General features: G+C 53.3%; 1 protein-coding gene across 1 annotated transcript; it reads right to left on the bottom strand.

Annotated features, from left to right (window-relative positions):
- Positions 1-9,414: 9,414 nt before the first annotated feature.
- Positions 9,415-13,684, bottom strand: LOC133627488 (acrosin-like). Its single transcript, XM_062013226.1, has 7 exons — positions 13,319-13,684; positions 12,134-12,255; positions 11,290-11,490; positions 10,832-11,100; positions 10,181-10,326; positions 9,768-9,986; positions 9,415-9,492 (listed from the first exon to the last, which is right to left on the bottom strand). Exons 1-7 carry the CDS (start codon positions 13,682-13,684, stop codon positions 9,415-9,417), a joined length of 1,401 nt encoding a protein of 466 aa, XP_061869210.1.
- Positions 13,685-22,328: the final 8,644 nt, after the last annotated feature.

The raw sequence follows: 22,328 nt of genomic DNA, 5'->3' as shown, positions 1-22,328 counted from the left end.
CCCTAAACCCTCACTTTTCCCCTCAAAACCCCAACAAAAACACACTTTTTCCTTGCAAACTCCACACAAACCCACACTTTTGCTCTCAGAATTGAAACAAAACCCCTTTTTAGCCCACAACTCCACCGCTCTTTGCCCTCGCAAATGTACTCAATCCCAGCTTTCCCCTGCAAAACTGCACCAAAGCCCCACTTTTTCTCCCAAAACTCCAACAGAACTCCACTTCTCCGCTCAGAAATAAACCAAAACCCCACTATGCCCCTCAGAATTGCTCCAAAACCCCACTTTTCCTCTCAAAACTACACCCAAATCCCAATTGCTTTCCCTCACAATTACCCCAAAACCTCTTTTGATCCCTCAGAACTCCCCCAAAACCCCACTTGGTCCTTCAAAACTCACACAAAACCCCTTTTCTCCTCACATCTTCCCCAAAGGCCCTCTTTTCCCCTCAGAATTACTCCAAAACCTCACTTTTTCCATCCAAACTCCACCTAAACCCCACTTTTGCTCTCAGAAATTTACCAAAACCCTGCTTTTTCCCTCAAAACACCACCCAAATCCCACCTTTTCCCTCAGAAATGCCCCAAAACCTCATCTTTGCCCTCAAAACTCCACCCAAATGCCACTTTTCTTTCTCAGAAATGTACTCAAACCCCACTTTACAGCCTCAAAACTCCTCCAAAATCCTTGTTTTTCTCTCAGAATTGCACCAAAACCTCATTTTATCCCTCACAACTCCCCCAAGCCCACTTTTTCCCCTCAAAACGCTTCCAAAACTTCACTTTTTCCCTCAAGATGGCACTTTTTTACCCAGCAGTTCCCAAAAATCCCACTTTTTCCCTCGGAATAGCACCCAAAACCCACTTTTCCTCTGAAAAGACCTCCAAAACCTCACTTTTTCACTCAGAACTCCACCAAAACACCACTATTTCCCTCAAAACTGCACCAAAACCACGCTTCTTCCCCCAGAAGTTCCCCAAAACTGAACCTTTCCCCTCAAGACTCTACCAAACCCCACTTTTTCCCCTCAAAACTCCACCAAAACCCCATTTTCCCCCCTCAAAACACCACCCAAACTCCACTTTTACCCTCAGAATTTCCACAAAACCCCACTTTTCCCCTCAAAACCCCACCAAAACATTTGTTTTTTTTCAAAAATCCACCCAAACTCCACTTTTTCCCTTTAAAAATTTACCAAAACCCCACTTTTTCCCTCAGAACTCCACCCAAATCCCACCTTTTCCCCTCAGAATTGCACCAAAACCTCATTTTATCCCACAACTCCACAGCTTTTGGCCCTCAGAAATGTACTCCATCCCCACTTTTCCCCTCAAAACTCTTCCAAACTACACTTTTCCCTTGAAAGCTGCACCAAAACCCACTTTTTCTCCTAAAACTCCAACAAAACCTCACTTTTCTTCTCAGAAATTGTCCTGGTTTAGGCCCATCAGGGAACAAAGACCACGATTAGCCTCCAGTATGGAAGAGGCTGAGAATTGCTCAAGGGCAGGGAGAGCTTAATTGCTGCTTAAGGTTCAGGACAAAGCAGACCAGGCCACTCGGTTTGGGGAAGAAAACAGAGAAACAGTTTGATGCAACATCAACTAAAACATACCCCCAAAAACCCAAAACATAACCAAAATGAAACAACACAGAGCAATACATCAATGAAGAGTCCAACCAGCCTTTTGAAGAACACCTTCTTGCCACCCCTCCCCTCTTCCCGGGCTCAGAGCCCTGATCCCGGGGTTTTTACCTTGTCCCCCCCTGAACGGTTCGGGGGGGCAGGCAGTGGGGGTTTCAGTCAGTCTGTTCCCGATAGCTTCTGCCGTTTGTCCCTCCTCAGGACGGGTGAACTCCACACCAGTCCTCCCTGCGAGTCCGTGGGGTAACTCACACGCATGGCAGCCCTGCACGGGCTGCTCCGATGCCCACTGACTCCAAAGGCTGCAGCTCGTCTCTGCCTCTCGTGTGGGGCTGCTCTGCGGCGTGCAGGCTCTCCAGCACGGCCTGGGCCATGGCCCCTCCCCACACAGTCCCTCTCCCGTCCGGGCTCACTCACACGGAGCTGCTGGGAACTCTCGGTCCTGCCATGGATCTCCAGAGGCTGCAGGGGCACAGCTGCATTCTCGCCACGGCTTGCAGAGGAGTCTCTGGTCTGTTGCTTCTCCTTCCTTCCTCCTTCTCTGGCTGAAGGGTCCGCGTGGTCGCCTCCACCTCGTGTCACTCTTACACCTCCTGCCTCGCATTTCAAATTCCCGTCCCCTAAATAGTGCTGGCAGAGGCGCCAGATTGGCCCAGCCGGGCGGAGGTGGGTGTGAACCCAGGAGTCGGGGGAGAGTCCGCAAACACTTTCTCGGGTCTTCACTGCAACCCGCTCCCCCTGTTACTAAGCCAAAAGCTGCTCCTTGCTAAACCAGAACACAAATAAACAAAAACTCTACTTTTTCCCTCAGAATTGCTCAAAAACACCGCTTTTTCTCTATCAAATTCCACCCAAATCCCAACTGTTTTCCTGTAAAATGCCACCCAAACCTCACTTTTCCCCTCAGATTTGCCCCCACACCTCATGTTATCCCTCACAACTCCCACAAACCCTCACATTTCCCCTCTAAATCCCAACAGAAAACAACTTGTTCCTTCAAACCTCCACCCAAACCCCCACTTTGGACCTCAGATAGTTACCAAAATCTTCCTTTTTTTCCTCACAACTCCACCCAGACCTCACACTTTCCCCTCAGGATTTCCCCAAAAGCTCACTTTTCCTCTCAAAACTCTACCAAATCAAACACTTTTCCCCACAGAAATACCCTCAAAACCCCACTTTTGCCGCCTCAGAAAAACACCAAAACCCCCACTTTTCCCCTCAGACATGCCCAAAAAACCCACTATGCCCCTCAGAATTGCTTCAAAACCCCACTTTTCCTCTCAAAACTACACCCAAATCCCAATTGCTTTCCCTCACAATTACCCCAAAACCTCTTTTGATCCCTCAGAGCTCCCCCAACACCCCACTTGGTCCTTCAAAACTCACACAAAAACCCTTTTCTCCTCACATCTTCCCCAAAGGCCCTCTTTTCCCCTCAGAACTACTCCAAAACCTCACTTTTCCCCTCCAAACTCCACCTAAACCCCACTTTTGCTCTCAGAAATTTAACAAAACCCTGCTTTTTCCCTCAAAACACCACCCAAATCCCACCTTTTCCCTCAGAAATGCCCCAAAACCTCATCTTTGCCCTCAAAACTCCACCCAAATGCCACTTTTCTTTCTCAGAAATGTACTCAAACCCCAGTTTACAGCCTCAAAACTCCTCCAAAATCCTTTTTTTTCCTCTCAGAACTGCACCAAGACCTCATTTTATCCCTCAGAACTCCCCCAAACCCCATTTTTCCCGTCAAAACCCAACCAACTCCCCCGTTTTTTGCATTCAAAATCCACCCAAACCCCACTTTTTCCCCTCAAAACGCTTCCAAAACTCCACTTTTTCCCTCAAGATGGCACTTTTTTACCCAGCAGCTCCCAAAAATCCCACTTTTTCCCTCAGAATAGCACCTAAAACCCACTTTTCCTCTGAAAAGACCTCCAAAACCTCGCTTTTTCACTCAGAACTCCACCAAAACACCACTGTTTCCCTCAAAACTGCACCAAAACCCCGCTTCTTCCCCCAGAAGTTCCCCAAAACTGCACCTTTCCCCTCGAACCTCTACCAAACCCCACTTTTTCCCCTCAAAACTCCACCAAAACCCCATTTTCCCCCTCAAAACACCACCCAAACTCCACTTTTACCCTCAGAATTTCCACAAAACCCCACTTTTCCCCTCAAAACCCCACCAAAACATTTGGTTTTTTTCAAAAATCCACCCAAACTCCACTTTTTCCCTTTAAAAATTTACCAAAACCTCACTTTTTCCCTCAGAACTCCACCCAAATCCCACCTTTTCCCCTCAGAATTGCACCAAAACCTCATTTTATCCCACACCTCCACTGCTTTTGGCCCTCAGAAATCTACTCCATCCCCACTTTTCCTCTCAAAACTCTTCCAAACTACACTTTTCCCTGCAAAGATGCACCAAAACCCACTTTTTCTCCTAAAACTCCAACAAAACCTCACTTTTGCTCTCAGAAATAAACAAAAACTCTACTTTTCCCTCAGAACTGCTCAAAAACACCGCTTTTCCTCTATCAAATTCCATCCAAATCCCAACTGTTTTCCTGTAAAATGCCACCCAAACCTCACCTTTCCCCTCAGATTTGCCCCCACACCTCATGTTATCCCTCACAACTCCCACAAACCCGCACTTTTCCCCTCTAAATCCCAACAGAAAACAACTTGTTCCTTCAAACCTCCACCCAAACCCCCACTTTGGACCTCAGATAGTTACCAAAACCTTCCTTTTTTTCTCACAACTCCACCCAGACCTCACACTTTCCCCTCAGGATTACCCCAAAAGCTCGCTTTTCCTCTCAAAACTCTACCAAATCAAACACTTTTCCCCACAGAAATACTCTCAAAACCCCACTTTTTCCGCCTCAGAAAACCACCAAAACCCCCACTTTTCCCCTCAGACATGCCCAAAAACCTCCTTTCATCCCTCACAACTCCACTGAAACCACACTTTTGCTCTCACAATGCGCCAAAACCTTATTTTATCCCTCCAAACACCCCCCCAAATCCTACTTTTCTTCTCAAAACTCTACCAAAACCCCACTTTTTGCCACCTAAGTTCTCCAAAAACCCATTTTTCCACTCAAAACGCCACCCAAACCTCACTTGACTTCCGAATTGCCCCCAACCAAATTTTATCTCTCAGAACTCCCCTAAACCCTCACTTTTCCCCTCAAAACCCCAACAAAAACACACTTTTTCCTTGCAAACTCCACACAAACCCACACTTTTGCTCTCAGAATTGAAACAAAACCCCCTTTTAGCCCACAACTCCACCACTCTTTGCCCTCGCAAATGTACTCAATCCCAGCTTTCCCCTGCAAAACTGCACCAAAGCCCCACTTTTTCTCCCAAAACTCCAACAAAACCCCACTTCTCCTTTCAGAAATAAACCAAAACACCACTTTGCCCCTCAGAATTGCTCCAAAACCCCACTTTTCCCCTCAAAACTACACCCAAATCCCAATTGCTTTCCCTCACAATTACCCCAAAACCTCTTTTGATCCCTCAGAACTCCCCCAAAACCCCACTTGGTCCTTCAAAACTCACACAAAACCCCTTTTCTCCTCACATCTTCCCCAAAGTCCCTCTTTTCCCCTCAGAACTACTCCAAAACCTCACTTTTTCCATCCAAACTCCACCTAAACCCCACTTTTGCTCTCAGAAATTTAACAAAACCCTGCTTTTTCCCTCAAAACACCACCCAAATCCCACCTTTTCCCTCAGAAATGCCCCAAAACCTCATCTTTGCCCTCAAAACTCCACCCAAATGCCACTTTTCTTTCTCAGAAATGTACTCAAACCCCACTTTTCCCCTCAAGACTGTTGCAGGCACCTGGAAGATCTCGGGTTGTAATGCCAGAGGTGGAGGCTACAGAAGAGGTGGGCATGGGGTGGAGTGAAAGGATGACTTGTGTCAGCAGATAAAAGCACATGGTGTAAACAATGAGTTGGAATCAAGCATCATCCATACTGGGTGCGCAGTGATCTTGTCCCCTCAGCGGGGGCAGATCCTTCAGATCCTGCAGGCTCTTGTGGATTGACTCTGAGCGCTGACTCAAATTCACACACCACGTGCCTTCACAGCCCTCACAGCCCCGTCCTTGTGCCAGCCACAAACAATCTGCGGAGGCTCTGTTCTGCAAAGGAGCGTGTCTGATGGAGCCTGCATCGGGTAACCATCCAGTGAGTGCTGCTGAAGTACTGCTGCTGCATTTTGCAAGCCAGCATCCTCATCTTGAAGCGTTGCTAAAGCTTGAGCAGTCCCAATAGCCAGAGAAACTGTCAGTAGGTGCAGCTGTACTGAGACCGAGTGGATCTCGTCCTGTGCCATCTGCTCAAGTGACCCAGGCGTTCTGTTGGGGCTGGGTGACTGCCCGTCCTCCTGTTGTCACCCATCACAGCGTTCCTGTAAGCACCCAAATCCCATTCCTGTCAACCTCTCTGGCGTTGCTCTGCTCAGCGTCACGCTCTCGCTGCTCAGAAGCGGCCGCACGGACAGCGCAGGATCACACTGAGGTCCAGATCCCGTGCAGGCACCAGCACATCCCCAGCCCCAGGGGACTCAACGCAAGGCTCCTTCCCACGGCCCCACAGCCGAGTCTCGGGCATGGACCAAAGGCTGAGTCTGGGACGCAGGAGAAGCCCCAAAATGACGCTGCACGTGTGTCAGAGCTGCCCGATCCCCGTTGGAAACACTGAACACGGATGTGGGTTGCACACTCACTCAGAAGGCAGATGCCCCGTGGTCCCTCTCTCGTTCAGTCAGCGTCTGTTCAGGTGCTTTGTGGGCACGTTCAGCCACAGCTGCCCAGGGCCATGTGGGATTCCTGCTGTGGCGCACGCCCCGCTCTTGTAAAAACAGTTGTGTGGCTCTGGATAGAAATGCAGCCCCACTGCCAAGTTGTAACGTGCTGTGGGGCTCCCAGGGAGGCACCAGCAGCCAACCCGAGACGCTGCACGCCACGACTTGTTTCTCCTGGGTGTGTGGTGGCAGAAATAACTGCAGAATGTGTCTATGGCGACATGCACCGAAACGACCCAATTCAGTGCCTGAGGCTCTCTGCACCGGCCTGATGCAAAGGCAATTTGGGGAGGAGGTGCAATTTGGGGATGAGGTGCCCAGTAACTCATCCAGGGGCAACGGGAACAGATGATCACTTGCCCCACATGTTCCCAGGGACTGAATGAGATGTGTCCTACCTCAGAAGAGAAATGGCTTGATACTCATGACTCTGCTGGAGGTGATGCTTTTTGCCAGCAGGACTCCCAAACCCAAACCAGCCAGGCAGAGCAGAGTCACTTTCTGCGTTTTGACCTCTGCTTTAAAAAGAAGAAGAGGGATGGCAGCGGGGTGTTGATATCAGTCACTTCTCCTCCCCAAAAAAAAGACAACCCATGTGTCAGAGGGGGATGAGGTAAAGCAAGAATAAAGGAAAAGATGACAAAGGAATGTATCAAGTGCAGCACAACCTCCCTGGCCCTGCTGCCCACACTCTGCTTGCTGCCCCCAGGCTGCCATTGGCTTCTTGCCCACGAGCCCATGTTGCTGCTCATGGTTCTTTGCTGCCCAGCAGCACTGCCAGGTCCCTCTCCTGGAGCTGCTCTCCAGCAGGTCCCCCCCAGCCTGTGCTGGTGCTGGGCTTGTTCCTCCCCAGCTGCAGGACTCTGCCCTTGCCCTTGGTGTCCCTCAGCAGGTTCCTCTGTGCCCAGCTCTAATAAGTTCACGCCAAGTGTCTTCTCCAGTTCAAGTCAGAAAAAGGGTTTTTTCTAAGCAGAATTTGTCATTTCTGGGGCAGGGGCATCTGTAGAAATAAGCCACTGAAAGTGAGCCAGCTGAAAATGAAGCCACTGGATAAAAACTGTGCAGTTGGCTCGTGCCTGAGGGAAGGCAGAGCACTGCTACTGGCTGTTTGCAAAGTCCTTTTGTTCCTGAGACTTACCAAATCCACTTCTTCTGAAACAACAGATTCTGTTCCAGATACATTCCAGATGATATTCCAGATGGCTAGTTCAATGCAGATGTTCAGCTGTGAAGCTGCAGCTGCCAAAGGTATTTGCTGCAACAAGTAACTCCAGCACCGAGGTGGATCTAATGTCAGTCCCTGCCAAACAGGAGCTTTTGAGCCCTACTTTGTCATGCTACTGTACTGCAGTGCTGAAGCCGCCCACTGGAGTCTGACAAGAGCTAATGACGAGATACAGGATTGATTCATTCCAATAGTTTTCCAGGCAAACAAGACATGCGAAGCAGCACACTGTGAAACGGAAACAAGGGTGATGGAGAACATCTGAGGGGAGAAGGAGTCCCCTGACCTCTGACAGGAAAAGGAGATACTGGAGAGCGAGAGATGCAAACAAGGGAATAGAGAAGCCTACTGATAGAAGTCAACCAGCTCGCTGAGGAACAAGAAAGGCAGCATCAGCTCTGTGAAGCAAAGGCACTGCAGAGCTGTGTGACTGGAGTGACTGATGAAAGGCACCATCAGAACTGCCATATGGCTGGTTTCTCAGTGGCAGAGGTCTGTTTTCACTTGAGGCTGCTGCAGAGCTGTGAAAGCCCCTCTTCTTCTCCAAGAGAAGGGGAGGAAGTTCCTGAGTTCTCGCTGTCATCTTTTTGAAGTTCCTTTTCACATTTGCCTGGACATTAGTTTGGGAAACACCAGAGGATTTTTCTGACACAACTGAAAAGACTGCTTGTGGCATAGGCCTGGATTGTGAGACGGCACTTGGAGATGCCCAAAGCGTGGGGATGCCTCACACACACAGATGGGCACCTCACACACACAAATCCTTGGAGGGGACAAGCAGGAGGTGGGCAAATGCTGCCCTTGTGTTGGTCTGAGCAGGCTGGGAGGGGATGGGCTTGCAGGGCCCCCACCCTCTGCGACCCCTCAGGCCCCACAGGAGTGGAGGCCCCTCAGTGGCTGCTGCAGGACAGTTGGGGGGATAAGGAGAGCAAAATCCCCCTTGTGCAAACTGGTGGCCCCCGAGGGCTGGGGCTTCCCTTGAGCCCCCTGGCTGAGCCCATCTCCCTGCTCTCCCCCAGGGGAATCACCCCCCACACTCTCCTCCCCAGAAGGGTTTTACCCCCTTTAGGAGCCCTGTCCAGCAGCACACGCGGTGCTGCACCGCGGGGACGGGCCCTGGCACGTGCTTCCCACGCACCCGCAGCCACTGCGGGATTTGCTGGCACTGCCCCAACACCTCTGTCCTCACACAGCTCCCAGACAGGTCTCTTTCTTTGCTGTCCCCTCGGCCTTGGGGGCGTCTCCACTGGATGGTGCTGCTGAGAAAACCCAGTGCGGGCAATGAGGAGGCTGGGGGTGGGATCCCAGGGATGCTGCAGGACTCGCCGTAGCCCACAGCCGGGGCCAGGACAGCAAACCCAGCAGCAGCAGCAGACCCCAAACTGTGTCCTGCTTCCCCCCCAACCCTCACCAAGGATATGGGGCTGGTAGACCCCAAATTAAAGATTGGATTCTGCTTTTAGCCCCATGATGACATCCCTGACACCTCCTCCCTGCCCCCTGCCATCCATTAACAGAGACCAGCGAGGAGCCCCCCTCCGCGGCCGAGGGGGCTGAGCCCCCAGGTCCTGGGGCTGGGTGTCCAGCCAGGGCTGGGCTGGTGAGGTGACCCCTTCCTGCAGGGCAGAGGGAGGGGAGCCAGGCCGTGCTGCAGGGACACCAGGAGGCAACGGGGCCTTTTGCTTTTTCTTTTGCATTTAATTTTGATGAACACTGTGTCAGTAACTCTCCACTTCAAAGGTTCCAGTGCACAGGTATTGCTGCACTTCTGCAGCACCGGTGCAGAGGCCAATGAACTGTCAAACACAACAGGAAACTCATACAATCTTACAAAGTCCAACAACACTGTGTCCAAAGACACTGCTACAGCTACAGCTTCTACTGACTACTGCCTAAGCACTACTGCTGAGAACCTCCAGTGAAGGCAAGGGGCAGGAGCCAGCCGTGCTCAGAGTCCTGCTGCTTAAGCCACTTTTCCCTGCAGAGACTGCAGGAGCTGCTGGATCCAATTAATGAAATCCAGCAGCTTCTGGAGTGGGAATGAGCAGGACTCAGTCCCTGCTGCTGTTGCCAGGGCTGAGCCTTGTGATGGCCTCTTTGGCCGGGCGAGTGTCGCAGCACTTCCTCCTGAGCGAATCCGTGACTGGATCCAGTTGAAGAAGTGCTGGGTGGAGGTGTAGACCCCAGGCTGCTTTGGTCTGGCACAGCCTTTCCCCCAGCTGGTCAGGCCCACGAGCCAGAAGAAGTTGGCGTGTGGAGCTCTGCAGACGAGCGGGCCCCCGCTGTCACCCTGCAGCACAGGACAGAGGGTGAGGGGGGTGTTGGGGAGCCCCAGCAGTGTGAGGGTGATGCTGGGAAGCCCCAGCAGGGTGAGGGGGGTGTTGGGGAGCCCTAGCAGTGTGAGGGGAGTGTTGGGGAGCCCCGGCAGCCCCACGTGGGCCAGGGCTGCGGGTGCTGCCGGGACTGGCCCGTGGCTGCTCCTACCTGGCAGGTGTCGATGCCGCCCCGCGGGTAGCCAGCACACAGGTTGTAGCTGCGCACGGCCCCTCCGTACCACTCGCTGCTGTTGCAGAGCTTGACACTGATGAGGCGGACCTTGGCCTCCTGCAGCACGTCAGATGTTTCTGCAGCTGTGAGCATGGCAAAGAATTAGCCCCCAGCAGCTCTGGGCCACTTCCCCTCCCCTGTCTGGGCAGAGCCCTTCCCTGAGCCTTGGCTTTGCACCCCCAAAGAGGCACTCGGCCCTTGTCTGATTTTAGGCCATGGCTCAGAATCATAGAATCCCAGATGCTGGGGTTGGAAGGGACCTCTAAACATCATCTAGTCTGACCCCTCTGCTCAAGCAGATTCCTCTAGATCAGGTCACACGGGAACGTGTCCAGGAGGGTTTGGAAGACCTCCAAGGAAGGAGCCTCCACGCCCTCCCTGGGCAGCCAGGGCCAGGGCTCCCTCATCTAAAGAGCAAAAAATCATCCCGGGTCCTGCAGCCTTTCCTGACGGGAAAGTCCCCTCAGCATCGCGGCAGCCTGAGGTAGCTCAGGCCCCTGCCTGCAGCCTGAGCCCGGCCCTCGGGCAGCCCGAGCCGTCTCCCCAGGCTCGCCCCAGGCACACAGGCGCTTTCCCGGGGACACTCACAGCCTTCCGCGGTGTAGCCCCAGCCAGCGACGCGGCAGTCTGTGAGCTGCGACACCACCACGTCGGAGAAGTGAGTCACACAGGCCAGCTGCACGTAGTCGCTGCACTGCACGGGCTCGTCCAGCTCCAGCAGGGCGATGTCGTTCTCCAAGGCGCCTTTGCGGTAGCTCTCGTGGATCAGCAGCCGCTTGCTCTTGCGCACTTGGGCCTCGGGGCCCAGCTCAGACAGCCGGGTGGCCCCGATCACCATGCGCCACGTCGGGACGTTCCTGGGGGGAAGATGGGGAGCAGAGGGCTCAGAGGGAGCCCAGCAGTTCCCTGCCTCCAGCTCGCCGAGGGAGAGGCCAGGTGCCCCACGAGTCCCGGGCTGCAGGAACGGCACCAGCCCAGCCCGTGCCGAGCACGGGACGGGAACTCTGCCAGTGCTGGGGGCACGGCCCTGCCCTGCTCCTACTCACCTGTACTTGTCAAAGCAGTGTCCTGCGGTCAGGACCCACCGGGGATGGATGAGGGAGCCTCCGCAGATGTGCCCGCTGCCCGCTGCCCCGGGAAGCTGGATGCTGACGATCCAGGGCCAGGCTCCCGGGGAGGCATCGCTGCCGCCCACGATGCGCGACAGCCCGTGGTGCTCAGCCAAGGGCCGGGTCCCGCAGCTTCTCCTGTCACCAGAAAGTCACGAGTGTCCTGCTGGAGGGCTGGCTGCTGCTGGGGCTGCAGGGCAGCCGTCTGCCCTCCCCACCGGGCAGCGCACGGACAGCGGGGCCGGGGAACCCTGCGCCCCGGCTTCTGCCTTCGCCCCGCAGACGAGTGGTGCCAGCAGCCCAGCTCCTGGGCTTTGGGAAGCTGTGGCAGGGCCATGGGGAACCAATGAAGCCCATCATATCATCGAATCACACAGTCACAGAATGGTGGCGGTTGGAAGGGACCTTTAGAGATCATCCGGTCCAACCCCCCTGCAGAAGCAGCTCCCACCTTGATCAGGTCACACAGGAGGGTCTTGAAGCCCTCCAAGGAAGGAGCCTCCACACCCTCCCTGGGCAGCCTGGGCCAGGGCTCCCTCACCTCACAGAAAAAACTGCTGCCCCAACCTCCTGACACCCACCCTTTAGATGTTTGTAACTATTAAGAAGATGCCCCCTCAGCCTCCTCTTTTCTGCCCAAGCTCCCTCCCAGAGCCACTTACCCACAGCTTTGCACTGAGGCACTCACAGGCCAGCAGCACAGGCCCAGCAGGACGAGGACAATCAGAACTTTCATCACGCTGACAGCACGTGGCAGCTCCAAGAGCCAAGGGCACGTCACCGCCAGCGCTGTGTCTGATGCCGTAGTGCTGATAGTGCCTGGAAAGCCTCGGCCGGGGCGCTGATGTCACAGAGCTGCTGGTTCCAGGGGGATTCTGTGTGGGGCACCACGAGGGGCCCAAGCTGGGAGGAGGCAGAAGCAGGGGTGGACACCTGAGGTCACACCACGCTCAAAAAGCCCCTTTTCCTCCTCTTTGCTCTTGGTCAAAATTGGTTTGGGAGTAGCATGACTTGTCAGAGAGCCGAGATCTGGGTTGTAGCTGCAACTCCAAATCTCCAGGGTGCTGTTTGGCTGCGCACAAGGGCCAAAGGCCTGTGTGTGTACTGCCTGCAGGAGGGAAATGCCACTTGGCTTTCCCTGGCTCTCGGTACCACCTCCTGTCCTCTCAGGATCCAGCATTTGGTCAGCAGAGAGCCTCAGCAAAGTTGTTTCACCTTAACTGCGGTGGGATGAGGATGAGGCACAGGAGGGGGTCCTGTTCTCAGGCACTTGTAAGGGTTGCTGGGTAGCTGAGTAGTTGTCGTGTGCAGTGTTCAGCGGCTTCACCGCCCCAGAGCTCCTGTAAGTTCAGTCAGTGGTGGCTACAGAGTGATGTCACTTGACTAGCCAGCAGCTATGTTGGGTGACTTGGACCCTGGTCTTTTTGGATTGCAGTGGGAACTCAGGCAGCTGACACAGCCCCTGTATTTACATGCTCACTGACTCACAGCGTCAGTAAGCACCAGGGGATATCCCACTAGGCTCATCCCAAAGCAGCCTCCATTGCTCCTTCCCTTGATGAAAAGCTGAGCCTTCCTTTTCTGGTAAATAAGCCAGTCATTGCACGGTTACTGAGCCCCTCTCACTTGCTGGCAGAATTTGCAAGCCTGGGACCTAGGACTTGCCTGACAGATGTGACAGTTTCCCTGGCTCTTGGTCTAAATGGTCTTCGTGGTGTTCTGAGGAAAAGGAACAAGAGCTCAGTGACACCTCGACGAGCAGGAAGAGCTTATGGTTACATCTTCCTCTGTCAAGTGCCCTCAGCTCAGTCTCTGCTCCCAGGTCTCAAGGGTCACCCCCAGACACAGGTCAGAGTGCCAGAAGCTGCTCTGCTGTCCCTCTGTGCTCTTGACCAAGGTCTTGTCTGCAGAGGCTGAAGGAAAGCAAAGAGGTGGGCAGCTGCTGCTGAGCTCTGATGTTTGGTACCTTACGCTGTGCACAGGTTTCTGAAGGTCTTGCAAGGAGGCCAGTGCTGAGGTGAAAGTGACTTTCCAGCCTAGGCCCCTTTTTGGGCTGAGACAAAGGCGACCATTGCTCTGCATCAGCTTTGCTCCTCATGGGTTGTGTTTCCTCTTTCGGCAGGTTCTTGCCCCCGTAGACTGTTTTCCTGGTGGAAAGCCTGACCTGTCTCGCCTGGTCTGCTTGTGTGGACGAGTCACTGAGGCTGCACAAGTGGCCTGCTGAACTGTGACAGGAAGGAGGCTGTTTCAAGGGACATTTTGAGTGCAGCTGGCTCCACATCTCCACCTGGCCCTTGGGATGCCCAGGAAACAAAAACACCAGCACCACCATTTTGCACGCTAAATGTGCACATGAAGAATTCAAGTTCCTTTAGACACAACAGTGTCCAAAGTCTTGGAGTCTCTGAAGTGTGCCAAGGCGTGTCTCCCCTGCCCCAGAGAGATAAACTTCATCAGAAGGAAATCTAGGCTGGAAGAGGTGGTTTTCCAGTGCTCAGTGGTCACTGCACAGGACAGCTGCCACCCAGCTTGCAGAAGAAAGGGCACAGTGCAAAGCAAGCAGAATCAAACTTGACTGTGCTGTATATGAAGGAAACCTAAAATGCAGGTTCTGTGTGCTGAACACAAGAGTGTTCTGTGGGAGGTGGAACTGAAAATGCTGTGTGCCTGTCTGAAGGGAATCCCTTCAGGGCCAGTGCAGGTCCAATTCCCTGCACTAGATCATTGCCACTAGCAAAAGCTTCTCACAGGGACAACTGTCCAGTGCTGCCTCTGTGCCTGGGGGCCCTCAGCAGAAGAGCATTTCTTCTCTGCACAACAGTGTGCTCTGACCACAGATGGGATTTTTAAAGCACAGCAAGTGTCAAGTTCAGGTTTAAGTCTTCCAACCCATCCAAGCAATTTGGGTATTTGGGCGCAATGGGCAGAGGAGCAGGAGAGCCAACTGTTCCTGCTTAGCAGAGGGACGGGGAGTAAGAAACAACAAGGATTGTTCTAACCAATGATGAAACTCAGATAGTTCCAGCAGAATGAGCTGTCTGAGAAGGCTTCCAGGTGGTGTTAACTGAAGTCAAGGAGCTCACAGACGTACAGGAACTGGGGGGGTGCTGGGTTTGCTGATTCTCTGGAATTCTATTGGTAGCAAAACTGAGTGATGGTGTTTCAATGACGCAGCTGCCTGTTCTTTCCTGCTCTTCTCCAGCCCAGTGTTTCCTCACTAACCCAGCATCTGGAAGAGCAAACAATGGGTGCTTTAAAAGTCTCCCTCTCACTGCAGTGGTGACAAGTTTCTGTTGATCTCCTAAGGACTTTACTTTGGGTTTGGTTTGACATTTTGGCCACCTGGACTTGAGAATTCTCCCTCCCTTTTCCACCCCCCTTTTCACATTTGTTGCCTGGGATTCTCCCTTTACAGTTCTTGCTGGACATTTATCCAGACTCTGTGCTCTGCACTTGAAACAACCAGCAGATGATTTCCGATGGAACCTGAGGCTCTCTGCACTGGCCTGATGCAAAGGCAATTTGCATCAAAACTCCTCCAAAATCCTTTTTTTTCTCTCAGAATTGCACCAAAACCTCATTTTATCCCTCAGAACTCCCCCAAACCCCACTTTTTCCCCTCAAAACAATTCCAAAACTCCACTTTTTCCCTCAAGATGGCACTTTTTTACCCAGCAGTTCCCAAAAATCCCACTTTTTCCCTCAGAATAGCACCCAAAACCCACTTTTCCTCGGAAAATACCTCCAAAACCTCACTTTTTCACTCAGAACTCCACCAAAACACCACTATTTCCCTCAAAACTGCACCAAAACCCCGCTTCTTCCTCACAAAGTTCCCCAAAACTGCACTTCTCCCCTCAGAACTCCACCAAACCCCACTTTTTCCCCTCAAAACTGCACCAAAACCCCATTTTCCGCCTCAAAACACCACCCAAACTCCACTTTTACCCTCAGAATTTCCACAAAACCCCACTTTTCCCCTCAAAACCCCACAAAAAAATTGTTTTTTCAAACATCCACCCAAACCCCACTTTTTCCCTTTAAAAATTTACCAAAACCCCACTTTTTCCCTCAGAACTCCACCCAAATCCCATCTTTTCCCCTCAGAATTGCACCAAAACCTCATTTGATCCCACAACTCCACTGCTTTTGGCCCTCAGAAATGTACTCCATCCCCACTTTTCCTCTCAAAACTCTTCCAAACTACACTTTTCTCTGCAAAGCTGCACCAAAACCCACTTTTTCTCCTAAAACTCCAACAAAACCTCGCTTTTGCTCTCAGAAATAAACAAAAACTCTACTTTTTCCCTCAGAACTGCTCAAAAACACCGCTTTTCCTCTATCAAATTCCACCCAAATCCCAACTGTTTTCCTTTAAAATGCCACCCAAACCTCACCTTTCCCCTCAGATTTGCCCCCACACCTCATGTTATCCCTCAGAAATCCCACAAACCCCCTCCCCCAGCACCCAAACCCCCTCCCTCAGCACCCAGAGCCCTCCCCAGCACCCAGCCCCCCTCCAAAACTCCTTCCCCAGCACCCAAACCCCCTCCCCAGCACCCAGACCCCTCCCAAACCCCCTCCCTCAGCATCCAAACCCCCTCCCTATCCCCCTCCCGAGCACCCAAATCCCCTCCCCAGCACCCAAATCCCCTCCCTAGCTCCCAGGGCCCGCCTCAACACCCAAACCCCCTCCCTCAGCACCCAAACCCCCTCCCAAACTCCCTCCCCAGCACCCAACTCCCCCTCCCCAGCACCCAACCCCCTCCCTAGCTCCCAGAGCCCTCCTCAGCACCCAAACCCCCTCCAAAACTCCTTCCTCAGCACCCAAACCCCCTCCCCAGCACCCTGAGCCCTCCCCATCCCCACCCCCCATCCCATCCCCCCCCAATACCCCATTAACCCCTTCTGTGCCGCCGCCCTCCCCAGACGTGGACGAGTGTTCGGGACCCCCCGCTGCCAGCCCGGCCGCTGCCTCAACACCGCGGGCTCGTTCCGCTGCCTGTGCCCCCCCGGCCTGGCCCCGCCGCTGCCTCCCCCGCGCCTGAGCCGCCCCCCGCCGTATTCATTGTGTAGATCAAGAGATTTAAGGCGGGGGGGGCGGCATTGTGGCCCTCGGGATGATGGCGGGGGGGGGCACCTATGTGTGTGTCCCCCCTTGGCACCCGCTGTGCTCCCCCCTCTCAGTGTTGGGGGGTGGCGGGGGGAAGGTTTGGGGGACCCCCCACCCCAACACACACTGTTACAGAATAAAGGTTTTGTATAAAATGAGGGGGGTTTGTTTCGCCCCCCCCCGTGAGAAATGGACGGGCCGAGGGGAGGGGCGGGGCCTGGCGCTGAGGGGAAAAGGGGCGGCTTTGGGTCTAAAGGCGGGAAAAAGGGGGTTTTGAGGGGAAAAAGGGGTTTTGGGGTCTTAAGGGATAAAAGAGGGGTTTTGAGAGGAAAAGGGGGGGTTTGAGGGGAAAAATGGAGGCTTTGAGGGGAAAATGGGAGGTTTTGGGGTCTAAAGGGATAAAAGAGGGGTTTTGCGGAAAAAGGGAGATTCTGGGGTCTTAACGGATAAAAGGGGGGGTTGAGTCGAAAAGGGGGGTTTTGAAGGGATAAAAGGGGTTTTGAGAAGAAAATGAAAGATATGGGGGTCTAAAGGGATAAAAGAGGGGTTTTGAGGGGAAAAGGAGGGTTCTGAGGGGAAAAATTGAGATTTTGAGGGGAAAATAGGAGGTTTTGGGGCCTAAAGGGATGAAAGAGGTTTTGAGGGGGAAAAAGGGGGGGGTTGAGGGGAAAAATTGAGGTTTTGAGGGGGAAAAGGGGGGTTTTGGGGTCTTAAGGGATAAAAGGGGGGGTTCAGTCGAAAAGCGGGTTTTTGAGGGGATAAAAGGGGTTTTGAGGAGAAAATGGGAGGTTTTGTGGTCTTAAGGGATAAAAGAGGGGGTCTGAAGGGAAAAAGGGGGGATTGAGGGGAAAAACGGAGGTTTTGAGGGGATAAAGAGGGGTTTAGGGGTCTTAAGAGTTAAAAGAGGAGTTTTGGGGGGGGGGGGGAAGGGGTTTTAGTAGGGAAAAGGGAGGTTTTGAGTAGAAAAAGGAGAGATTTGGGGATCTTAAGTGTCCTGGTTTAGGCCCATCAGGGAACAAAGACCACGATTAGCCTCCAGTATGGAAGAGCCTGAGAATTGCTCAAGGGCAGGGAGAGCTTAATTGCTGCTTAAGGTTCAGGACAAAGCAGACCAGGCCACTCGGTTTGGGGAAGAAAACAGAGAAACAGTTTGATGCAACATCAACTAAAACATACCCCCAAAAACCCAAAACATAACCAAAATGAAACAACACAGAGTAATACATCAATGAAGAGTCCAACCAGCCTTTTGAAGAACACCTTCTTGCCACCCCTCCCCTCTTCCCGGGCTCAGAGCCCTGATCCCGGGGTTTTTACCTTGCCCCCCCTGAACGGTTCGGGGGGGCAGGCAGTGGGGGTTTCAGTTAGTCTGTTCCCGATAGCTTCTGCCGTTTGTCCCTCCTCAGGACGGGTGAACTCCACACCAGTCCTCCCTGCGAGTCCGTGGGGTAACTCACACGCATGGCAGCCCTGCACGGGCTGCTCCGATGCCCACTGACTCCAAAGGCTGCAGCTCGTCTCTGCCTCTCGTGTGGGGCTGCTCTGCGGCGTGCAGGCTCTCCAGCACGGCCTGGGCCATGGCCCCTCCCCACACAGTCCCTCTCCCGTCCGGGCTCACTCACACGGAGCTGCTGGGAACTCTCGGTCCTGCCATGGATCTCCAGAGGCTGCAGGGGCACAGCTGCATTCTCGCCACGGCTTGCAGAGGAGTCTCTGGTCTGTTGCTTCTCCTTCCTTCCTCCTTCTCTGGCTGAAGGGTCCGCGTGGTCGCCTCCATCTCGTGTCACTCTTACACCTCCTGCCTCGCATTCCAAATTCCCGCCCCCTAAATAGTGCTGGCAGAGGCGCCAGATTGGCCCAGCCGGGCGGAGGTGGGTGTGAACCCAGGAGCCGGGGGAGGGTCCGCAAACTCTTTCTCGGGTCTTCACTGCAACCCGCTCCCCCTGTTACTAAGCCAAAAGCTGCTCCTTGCTAAACCAGAACACAAATAAACAAAAACTCTACTTTTCCCTCAGAATTGCTCAAAAACACCGCTTTTCCACTGTCAAATTCCCCTCAGGATTTCCCCAAAAGCTCGCTTTTCCTCTCAAAACTCTACCAAATCAAACACTTTTCCCCACAGAAATACCCTCAAAACCCTACTTTTGCCGCCTCAGAAAACCACCAAAACCCCCACTTTTCCCCTCAGACATGCCCAAAAACCTCCTTTCATCCCTCACAACTCCACTGAAACCACACTTTTTCTCTCACAATTGTGCCAAAACCTTATTTTATCCCTCCGAACACCCCCCAAACCCTACTTTTCTTCTCAAAACTCTATTAAAACCCCACTTTTTGCCACCTAAGTTCCACCTAAAAACCCATTTTCCCACTCAAAACGCCACCCAAACCTCACTTGACTTCCGAATTGCCCCCAACCTCATTTTATCTCTCAGAACTCCCCTAAATCCTCACTTTTCCCCTCAAAACCCCAACAAAAACACACTTTTTCCTTCCAAACTCCACACAAACCCACACTTTTGCTCTCAGAATTGAAACAAAACCCCATCTTATCCCAGAACTCCACCACTCTTTGCCCTCGCAAATGTACTCAATCCCAGCTTTCCCCTGCAAAACAGCACCAAAGCCCCACTTTTTCTCCCAAAACTCCAACAAAACCCCACTTCTCCTTTCAGAAATAAACCAAAACACCACTTTGCCCCTCAGAATTGCTCCAAAACCCCACTTTTCAACTCAAAACTACACCCAAATCCCAATTGCTTTCCCTCACAATTACCCCAAAACCTCTTTTGATCCCTCAGAACTCCCCCAAAACCCCACTTGGTCCTTTAAAACTCACACATAACCCCTTTTCCCCTCAGAATTACTCCAAAACCTCACTTTTTCCATCCAAACTCCACCTAAACCCCACTTTTGCTCTCAGAAATTTAACAAAACCCTGCTTTTCCCTCAAAACATCACCCAAATCCCACCTTTTCCCTCAGAAATGCCCCAAAACCTCATCTTTTCCCTCAAAACTCCACCCAAATGCCACTTTTCTTTCTCAGAAATGTACTCACACCCCACTTTACATCCTCAAAACTCCTCCAAAATCCTTTTTTTTCTCTAAGAACTGCACCAAAACCTCATTTTATCCCTCAGAACTCCCCCAAACCCCACTTTTCCCGTCAAAACCCCACCAACTTCCCAATTTTTTTTCATTCAAAATCCACCCAAACCCCACTTTTTCCCCTCAAAACGCTTCCAAAACTCCACTTTTTCCCTCAAGATGGCACTTTTTTACCCAGCAGCTCCCAAAAATCCCACTTTTTCCCTCAGAATAGCACCCAAAACCCACTTTTCCTCTGAAAAGATCTCCAAAACCTTGCTTTTTTACTCAGAACTCCACCAAAACACCACTGTTTCCCTCAAAACTGCACCAAAACCCCGCTTCTTCCCCCAGAAGTTCCCCAAAACTGCACCTTTCCCCGCAAAACTCTACCAAATCCCACTTTTTCCCCTCAAAACTCCAACAAAACCCCATTTTCCCCCTCAAAACACCACCCAAACTCCACTTTTACCCTCAGAATTTCCACAAAACCGCACTTTTCCCCTCAAAACACCACCAAAACATTTGGTTTTTTCAAAAATCCACCCAAACCCCACTCTTTCCCTTTAAAAATTTACCAAAACCTCACTTTTTCCCTCAAAACTCCACCAAAATCCCAACTTTTCCCACAGAAATACCCAAAACTCTCATCTTTTCCCTCAAAACTCCACCCAAATCCCACCTTTTCCCTCAGAAATGCCACCCAAACCTCACTTTTCCTCTCAGATTTGCCCCCACACCTCATGTCATCCCTCACAACTCCCACAAACCCGCACTTTTCCCCTCTAAATCCCAACAGAAAACAGCTTGTTCTGAAAGAATAAAATGAAATAAAATGGAGCCGGTGAGGCTGAGTCACAGCAAGGCCGACTAGGCCACGAGAAAGGATGATGAAACCAACCCTGGCCATTGCATCAGAAACCGCAGGGGCTGAGAAACATTTCTCAGAAAATTGGATCCATGGTCCCCACCGTGCCAGCAGGGCACCTGGGTTAAGGGGAAGTTGTGTGCGTGTGTTGGAATTTTCCGTCCCTCATCCCCAGCATATATAAACCCCTACCTGCAAAGCCTCGGGGCCGCCTCCTCTGTCTCCTGCGTGAGATACGAGACGGCCCGGAGCTCCGCAATAAAGCTCACCTCTTGCTTTTGCAACAAGCCGGTCTCTCGTCTTCCTTGGGGTGTTCGCCGTCCGGGCTTGGAGCGAAAGCCTGCAGCTTTCAACATCACGACCAACAGTTTTTACACTCGTTGAGGCGAGGGACTGAGGATGGAAAGGACGAGCCCAGCGGTCCGTGAGGGCCGGGGCCGGCGGTGTCGGCGCGGTGTGTGTGGGGGGGCTCCGGAGACACCGACCGGGCGCGGGAAGCGGCTGCGCGGCGGCGGCTGCGGATGGAAGGGGCGGGGGGGGTCTGGCTCACTCCGTGCCGGCCCCGGCGCCGGCGGCGCAGCCGCTGTTACTCTCTCCCGTGTTTTCTTTGTCTCCCCTCACATGCCCGATGGTGCCCAGTCTAACACGGGGTCGCGCTCCCCCACTCTCCTCTGATCATCCTGCGCCGCACCCCGGCCCGACTCCGCCCGCTCGGCATTCCCCTGCGAGTCGCCCCAGGGGTAACTCGGCGGGCTGGGCTCGAATGGGAAGCAGCTCTCCCGCGGGGGCTCTGCTCTGAAGCCCCTTCGCCTCTCTGACTTTGTAAATACTCTTGTGTAGAGAAGAACCTTTTTCTTTTTTCTTGGTATCATCCGCCTCGGCGCCGCTCCCGGCACTACTCTCGGTGCTGCTCTCGGCGCTGCTCTCGGCACCTCTCCCGACACTCGGTGCTGCTCCCGGCGCTGCTCCCGGCGCTGCTCCCGGCGCCTCTCCCGGCACTACTCTCGGTGCTGCTCCCGGCGCTGCTCCCGGCGCCTCTCCCGGCGCTTCTCCCGGCGCTTCTCCCGGCGCCTCTCCCGGCGCTTCTCCCGGCGCTGCTCTCGGCGCCTCTCCCGGCGCTGCTTTCGGCACCTCTCCCGGCACCTCTCCCGGCACCTCTCCCGGCGCCTCTCCCGGCACCTCTCCCGGCGCTTCTCCCGGCGCTGCTCTCGGCACCTCTCCCGGCACCTCTCCCGGCACCTCTCCCGGCGCCTCTCCCGGCACCTCTCCCGGCGCTTCTCCCGGCGCTGCTCTCGGCACCTCTCCCGGCACTACTGTCGGTGCCTCTGCCAGTTCACTCTCTGCCCCAGGGACAGGCTCACTAAGTTGGTGGGGGGGGGAGGCGGGGGCTCTTTAGGCCGGCACTCTTGTTCCTCGGGAGGGGCTGATGGCTCATATGGTTCTCGTACCCCGTCCGTGCCTCCAGGGTCATTTTCTACACGCGGGGTGGGGAGCATTACTTTTGAGACGGTAGGAGCCAGCGAGGTGGATTGGAACCAGTCACGCTCATCGTTTTTGTTCTTACTGTGTGCTGCTGATGCGTGCTCAGCAGCCTTCTTTTCTGCCTGATGTTGCAACAACTCATTGTGCGCTATCTGCCAAAACTTCCCTAATTTTTCAGCTATCTCATCGTCCTCCAGGGTAGCTTCCCACAGCAAATCCCCAAATCTACGCCATTCGCTCAATTCATGCACTGTCTGTGGATTCTGAAACACTCCCTTAGCATACCCATAAGCTAACAACCCTGGTAGGTCTTTTTGCAGATCTATACCCTTTATCTGCCGCTTCTGCAAGAATGCAGTAAATAAATCATATGCCGCTTGCCTTTCCACACCTATTTGTCAGCGCGCTGCTGCAGCCCTTCAAGG

The sequence above is a fragment of the Colius striatus genome, chromosome 21 (assembly GCF_028858725.1).
Source record: "Colius striatus isolate bColStr4 chromosome 21, bColStr4.1.hap1, whole genome shotgun sequence".
NCBI classification, from domain to species: Eukaryota; Metazoa; Chordata; class Aves; order Coliiformes; family Coliidae; genus Colius; species Colius striatus.
Note: the sequence above shows the minus strand (reverse complement) of the source record. Positions and strands in the feature narration are given on the sequence as shown.

Coding starts and splice junctions, on each gene's coding strand:
- LOC133627488 (XM_062013226.1), bottom strand. CDS start 13,684: ATGGTGGTGCTGGTGTTTTTGTTTCCTGGGCATCCCAAGGGCCAGGTG. Junction 12,256..13,318: donor AAACCTGTGCACAGCGTAAG/GTACCAAACATC, acceptor GCCTCCTCCCAG/CTTGGGCCCCTCGTGGTGCC. Junction 11,491..12,133: donor CATCAGACACAGCGCTGGCG/GTGACGTGCCCT, acceptor TTCTGGTGACAG/GAGAAGCTGCGGGACCCGGC.